Raw genomic sequence first — 6758 nt, 5'->3', positions numbered from 1 at the left:
GTGACATAGACCTGCTTCATTCAGTGTCTCCAACAGCCTCTGTATCAAGAGACATGAGCCTCTGGAAGGTACAGTTCCCCAAGGACCCCACTCAGATGGAGCTGCCTGCCCACCCCCCTTAGGTCCAAAAAGGCTGGAGCCCCACAGCACCTGCAGGGAGAGATGTGCCCCCTCAGCCTGGCTCCAAGGTGGTTAGAGCAGGGAGCTGGGAGGCAGGACTCCTGGATTCTATCCCTGGCTCTGGGAGAGGTCTGGGGTCTAGTGGGTTAGAACAAGGGGGGTTGGAGCCAGGACCCCCAGTTCTATCCCTGGCTCTGGGGAAGGAGTGGGGCCTAGTGCAGGGGTGGGCAAACTTTTTGTCAGGGTCATATCGGGGTATGGAAATTGTATGGCGGGCCATGAATGCTCACGAAATTGGGGGTTGGGGTATAGGGGGTGAGGGTTCTGGGGAGAAGCCAGAAATGAGTTCAGGGTGTGGGAGAGGGCTCCAGGCTAGGACAGGTGGTTGAGGTGGGGGTGGGCTCTGGCTGGGGGTGCAGGCTCTGGGGTGGGGCTGGGTATGAGAGATTTGGGGTGCAGGAGCATGCTGGGACCGAGGGGCTGGGACGGGGTCTGGGATGTAGGCTCCGGGCAGCGCTTACCTCAAGCAGCTCCTGGAAGCAGCTGCATGTCCCCCCTCCAGCTCCTACATGTAAGGGTAGCCAGGTGGTTCTGCGTGCTGCCCCATTCCCAGGCACCATCCCTGCAGCTCCCTTTGGCCTGTTCCCAGCCAATGGGAGCTGCGGGGGCGGCACTTAGGGTAGGGGCAGAGCCCCCTGGCTGCCCCTACATGCAGGAGCCAGAGAGGGAACAATCAGTTGCTTCCAGGAGCACATGGAGCCACGGCACATGCAGCGCGAGGCAAATTCCTGACCCCATTCCCCGGCTGGAGCTCGAGGGCTGGATTAAAACATCTGAAGGGCCGGATGCAGCTCCCGGGCTGTAGTTTGCCCACCCGTAGTCTAGTGCAGAGGTGTGCAAACTACGGCCCACAGGACCCTCCTGTCTGGCCCCTGAGCTCCTGGCCCAGGAGGCTAGCCCCCGGCCCCTCCCCTGCTCGGCCCCCCACCCCACCCCAGCCTCAGCGCGCCATGCTGCCGATGTAGTGTATTAAACTGCTCCGCGTAGGAATGAGCTACTGGTAGCAGTTACAGGGCGCAATTTACTACACTACACTACACTGGTGCGATGCTCTGGGTGGCGCGGCTGTAGTGCCACCAGCCACCGGTGCTCTGTGCTGCGCGGTAAGGGGGCAGGGAGCAGCGAGGGTTGGATAGAGGACAGGGGAATTGGGAGTGGTGGTCAGGGGGCAGGGGTGTGGATGGGATTGGGGCCATCAGAGAGTGAGGAATGGAGGAAGGGGGGTTTGAATGGGAACAGGGGTCCGAGGGGGCAGTCAGGAAGGAGGGGGGGATTGGATGGGGCGGTGGAAGGCAGTCAGGGGCAGGGGATCCGGGGGTGGTCAGGGGACAGGGAGTGGATGGGGCAGGGGTCCTGGGGGGCTATCAGGGAACGGGGGGGTTGGATGGGGCAGGAGTCCCGGGGGAGCCCATCGGGGGCGAGAAGCAAGGGGGGGCAAATAGGGGGCAGAGGCACAGCCTCCCCTAACCAGCCCTCCATACAATTTCCGAAACCCAATGTGGCCCTCAGACCAAAAAGTTTGCCCGCCCCTGGTCTAGTGGATCAGAGCAGAGGGGACTGGGAGCCAGGTGTCCTGGGTTCTATCCCTGGCTCTAGGAGGGGCATGGGGTCTAATGGGTTCGGGGGGGGGGGAGGGCGCTGGGAGCCAGGACTCCAGGGCTCTGTCCTGGCTCCTATCCCGTGTGGAGTCTCTGGTGGGACACAGCTGGGGACTTGGGCAGGACGCTGTCCCCATGCTTGGCAAGAGGGGACTGGTGGGCATGGGCAGTGTGGCTCTGTCCGTGGCTTGGCTCGGCATGGATGGCCTGGTGTGAGATCAGCGTGTGGCTCTGGGCAAAGCGCTCCCCGCATTGGGCACACTCATAGGGGGTCTCGCTGTGCACCCGCAGGTGCTGCGCCAGCTCGGCGCTCTCCCCAAATCTGTGGCCACAGCGGGCACATTCATGGGGCCTTTCAGCATGGATGCGCCGGTGCCGAGCCAGCGTGGAGCTGCGGCCAAAGCGCTTGCCGCAGCCGGTGCAGGTGAAGGGCTTGCCGGCCCCATGCCGGGTGCTGCGGTGGGCGGCCAGGGCTGCGGCCTCGCTGAAGGCCTTGCCGCAGTCAGTGCAGACGTGGGGGCGCCGGGCATGGAGCCGCCGGTGCTGGAGGAGGTTGGCACGGAGGCTGAAGCCACGGCCACAGTCCATGCAGCAGTAGGGGCGCTCGCTGGCGTGCACGGCCCGGTGCCGGAGCAGCACCGCACTCTCCGCAAAGCACCGGCCACAGTCCCCGCAGGCGAAGGGGCGCTCGCCCGTGTGGGTGCGCCGGTGCCGGGCCAGCACCGAGCTCTGCCTAAAGCGCTTGCCACACTCCAGGCAGGGGAAGGGGCGCTCCCCGGTGTGCACCCGCTGGTGAACCAGCAGGTGCGAGCGCTGGGCAAAGCCCTTCCCACAGTCTGGGCAGCCGTGGCGCTTCCCTGGGGGAGCCACCAGGGAGCCTGGGTTCCACCCCTTCAGCCCTTGGGACTCCTCCCCCTCTGCAGGGATCACAGCCTCCGAGCTCCGCCCCTTCAGCCCCTGGGACTCCTCCCCCTCTGCAGGGATTCCCTGCTGAGTCATAGCCTCCGAGCTCTGCCCCTTCAGCCCTTGGGACTCCTCCCCCTCTGCGGGGATTCCCTGCTGCATGAGAGTCTCTGCACTGGGCTCTCCCCCTGGTGTGGGGTCCCTCCGCAGCGTGCTGTGGGTGGCCAGGTGGCGGCCCAGGTTGGACCTGCGGCTAAAGCGGCGGCCGCACTGGGTGCACTGGTAGGGGCGCTCCCCAGTGTGCGTGCGCTGGTGGAGCAGGAGGCCGGGCCCGCGGCTGAACCGGCGCCCACACTGGCCGCACTGGTAGGGGCGCTCTCCGGTGTGGGTGCGCCGGTGCAGCGCCAGGTCGGGGCCACGGATGAAGCGCCGGCCGCAGTCAGGGCAGGGGAATGGGCGCTCGCCCGTGTGGATGCGTTGGTGCAGGGCCAGGTCCGGGGCCCGCAGAAAGCGCTTGCCACATTCGGGGCAGGGGAAGGGGCGCTCGCCCGTGTGGATGCGCTGGTGCTGCACCAGAGAGGAGCCAGCGCTGAAGCGCTTGCCGCAGTCGGGGCAGGCAAAGGGGCGCTGCCCGGCGTGGGCCCGCTGGAATCGCAGGAACTCGGGGCTGCGGCTGTAGCTGCGTTCCACCGGTGGGGTGGGGAGCCCCGCGGTGCCATGGAGGCGCTGGTGCTTGGCCAGGTGGGCACTCTGGCTGAAGCACCGGCCGCAGTCAGCACAGGTGAAGGGGCGCTCACCCGTGTGCACCCGCTGGTGGCGCAGCAGGTTGGAGCTGCGGCTGAACCGCCGCCCACAACCGGAGCAGCCAAACGGCTTCGCCGCCGCGCCTCTGCAGGGCGTCCCCCGGTGGGCTAGCAGGGCCATGTCATCCCCAAAGCTCTCCCCGCACTCGGCACAGATTGTCAGTCCCACCTCGAAGCAGCCGGTACGCCGCTGCCCCTCCATCTGCTGCTGGCTCCACCAAGTGTCCCCCTGCAGCTCCTCTGTCCCAGCCCCCTCCGCGCTTTCTGGCCCGATCCCGTCCAGGTGGGGAGCCCCCTCCACGCTCTCACTCATGGCTCTGTTGCCTGCTGGGACACAGAGTAAATCCAGAGATTAATCCGTCCCTGTGCCAGGGAGAACAGGAACCTCAGGGGGTGGAAAAGGGCAATGTCAGAGCAGCCTAAGGGATTGGGACACTCGCTCTGGGAATCGCAGCCACCAGTAACTCTCAGAATGCCGGCACTGTGAGATTTGCAAAGGGCTTCAAGTCCTGATTCACTGTGGCCCATGGGATTTAGACACCCAGGTCCAAACTGACAGCTGTTTGGACACTTAAAAAGCCAACAGGGGACTAGTGGGTGCTTTTATCCACTTCTCAGGTGCCCAGATCTCTTTAGAATCCGGCCCTCAGTTCTCATTATTATACCAACCAGGAGGCGGGCACATCCCAGCCCCTTCGGCAGCTCTGCGAATCCTCCTCATGTCTGCAATGCCAGCACCTGGGACCCAGCTGAGAACAGAGAGCGGCGAACAGCAGAGAACAGCAGCCAGTGGGGAACCCTCATGCAAGGAGGGAGGGTTCCAGTGGGGGCCTGCGGGGATCTGTTCCTGGCACAATGCTGCTCAGGACCTTTACCAAGGGTCTGGAAGGAAATCTCAACTCCCAGCTGGTAAAGCGAGTGGCTGGCACCCAAACCACCAGGGAGGAAGAAGAGCTCCTGACGCTAAGGGACAGCGTTGGCACAAAAACAAATGGGGATAAACAGCCAGGAGTAAATGCAGGCTGGAAGGAGAAGGTGGTTTCTAACCACAGGGGAGGGGGCCTGGAGCAGCGCGGCAAACATCTTACCTAGTTTCCCAATGCAGCTTCAGAACTGTCTGACCAGGACGGTTCACTGGGGCTACAGAGCACTGAGCTAGGCAGCCGAGCATGGCCACCGGAGAGATTTCTGGCAGCTCTTTGCTCTAGCAGGAAAGGGCTGAAAGAGGTGCAAAGGCTGGCAGGCGGAGAGACAAATTCAGGGTGGGAACAAGGACAGCTACCCCACAAAGCTGTCTGGCTGGCTTAGAGTTTTACACCGCTGCCCAGCAGCTGAGTATCTGACATACACCTGAACGGCTCCCCCAAGAGCCAGTCACGTCCCTCTCTGGAGGTGACAGAAAGCTCTGCAAGGGTGATCTAGCCAGAACTGCAGCATGCAGCAGTGCCAGGGCCTGTGAATTCGGAATGAGGCGCAGTTCTGCTCCAGCCCAGCTCCAGGTGGGCACAAGCCCTAGGTGCATGTTTTGACCACATCACTGTCTCAGAATCTCCTTCCTCCAGGAATGAGGGGCAACGGGACAGTCTCTCTCGAGCATTCGGGGGCCCAGCGGGGCCGATCTCCAGTCACCTCTGGCTCTGACACCGCCCCCTGCCCTCCAGAACCCGCAAAGCTCCTGCTAATGGAGAGGAATGGGCTTCTCACTCACAGCAGCTGTGAACTTGGGTTCCTGCATGATTTCCTGCATTGGGTCGCTGTACAGGGGTTGCTCTGCCTGTCAGATGCCCCTGGCCACCTCCCTACGCGTCCAGGCTCTGAAAAAACAAAATTCCCACACTCAGTCCTGGCTGCTCTCCCCTGGTCTGCTCCCCACTCCCTCCAGCCCCCCACATCTCCTCTACTCCTGCTCCCCCACGGAGAGATTGGCACTTCTGCATATTCATTGCCCCCGCCCATGGAGACAGATCCCCACAACCATGGAAAGCCCCCCCCCAGCCAGGTACACACATGGGTTCACCTGGGGGATGCACAAGCTGCTGCTCAGAACCTGCCAGGCCCAGTAAGAGCAGGGGCCCATCTAGCCTGGTATCAGGGCTGCGACGCTGGACAGTGCCTGCTGCTTCAAAGGAAAGAACAAGAGCAGAGGCCAGTGAAGGAGGGTAAAACAGGGCCCAGCCGGGGCCACCACTCCCCGCAGCACCCCGCACCCCACAACTGTGCAGGGGAGACCCTACACACACACCCCACTCGGGGAAATCAAGGCACATCATTGCACCGGCGGGCACATGCACGTCCTCTCTGGCTGGGCCGGGATTTCTCACATCCTCACCCCACGCACCATCGCTCCCTAGGCAGCCCCGAGCCCCGGCCACACCGCGGGCAGATGGGCCCCCACGGCTCCCCGGGCACAGGGGCCCCGGCCCCGGCCACACCGCGGGCAGATGGGCCCCCACGGCTCCCCGGGCACAGGGGCCCCGGCCCCGGCCACACCGCGGGCAGATGGGCCCCCACGGCTCCCCGCGCACAGGGGCCCCGGCCCCGGCCACACCGCGGGCAGATGGGCCCCCACGGCTCCCCGCGCACAGGGGCCCCCGGCCCCGATCCCCTGCTCGATCCCGGGCGCCGCCCCCCGCGGCTCCCCCAGTTACCGGGACCCCTGCGCTCGCCCCGCGGGGCCCCGGGCGCAGCCGGCTCGGTGCCCGCTGGGCGGAGCGGGACGCGGGGCACCGAGCGCCGCAGCCCGCGCTCCGGAGCCAGCCCCCTCTGGCGGCGCCTGCTCCTGGCCAGGCTGCGAGCTCAGCCGGCGCCTGGCGCCGGGCCCCTGGAGCCGAGCAGCGGTGCGGGTGGCGGCGGATCCCCCCTACCCTGCCCCTGGGGGCTCCTCACCAGCACTGGGGGACCCGGTGCCTTATTTCTGCTTTGGCTCGGTCTGGCTTCCGCTGCCAGCCACCGCGTCTTCTGCCCTTCTCTGGTCTGGGGGATTCTGCCCTGGGCTGTGCCTTGGACACTGTGATCAAGTGTCTGCTCTGTCTGCTTTGGGATGGGCCTCTCCCTGGCAGGCCTGTCTCCAGGCCCCTCCAGTTATTGTGTGGCTCTGCTCTGCACCCTCCACATCCCTGTACAATGTGGCCACCAGAGCAGGGCTGGAGGCCCCGTGCTCCCGTATCCATCTCAACCCAGTAACCTACACAGAGGTACCATCACCACCCTCTTCCTGCTCACCACCCCGTTTATACATCCGTGCCTCCCCTTAGCCCTTGTGCCACAGCATCAC

At 64.8% G+C, this 6758-nt stretch overlaps 1 protein-coding gene across 10 annotated transcripts; it reads right to left on the bottom strand.

The window, feature by feature from the left end:
• LOC119842391 (zinc finger protein 2-like) lies at nt 1-6268 on the bottom strand. Of its 10 annotated transcripts, none has more exons than XM_043496269.1 (4): nt 6133-6268; nt 5492-5603; nt 5193-5298; nt 1-3808 (listed from the first exon to the last, which is right to left on the bottom strand). In XM_043496269.1, the coding sequence occupies exon 4, from the start codon at nt 3795-3797 to the stop codon at nt 1854-1856; it is 1944 nt and encodes a 647-aa protein (XP_043352204.1). In that variant the 5' UTR covers nt 3798-3808; nt 5193-5298; nt 5492-5603; nt 6133-6268; the 3' UTR covers nt 1-1853. The 10 variants fall into 10 exon arrangements, 8 of the variants coding, with proteins under 8 accessions (XP_043352204.1, XP_043352205.1, XP_038226373.1 ...); XM_043496270.1 differs by having other exon boundaries at nt 5492-5600; XM_038370445.2 differs by having other exon boundaries at nt 5502-5603; nt 6133-6267.
• Between the last annotated feature and the right edge of the window lie 490 nt (nt 6269-6758).

Source organism: Dermochelys coriacea, chromosome 13, assembly GCF_009764565.3.
Source record: "Dermochelys coriacea isolate rDerCor1 chromosome 13, rDerCor1.pri.v4, whole genome shotgun sequence".
NCBI classification, from domain to species: domain Eukaryota; kingdom Metazoa; phylum Chordata; order Testudines; family Dermochelyidae; genus Dermochelys; species Dermochelys coriacea.
The sequence above is the reverse complement of the archived record's forward strand: the minus strand, read 5'-3'. Positions and strand labels throughout refer to the sequence as shown.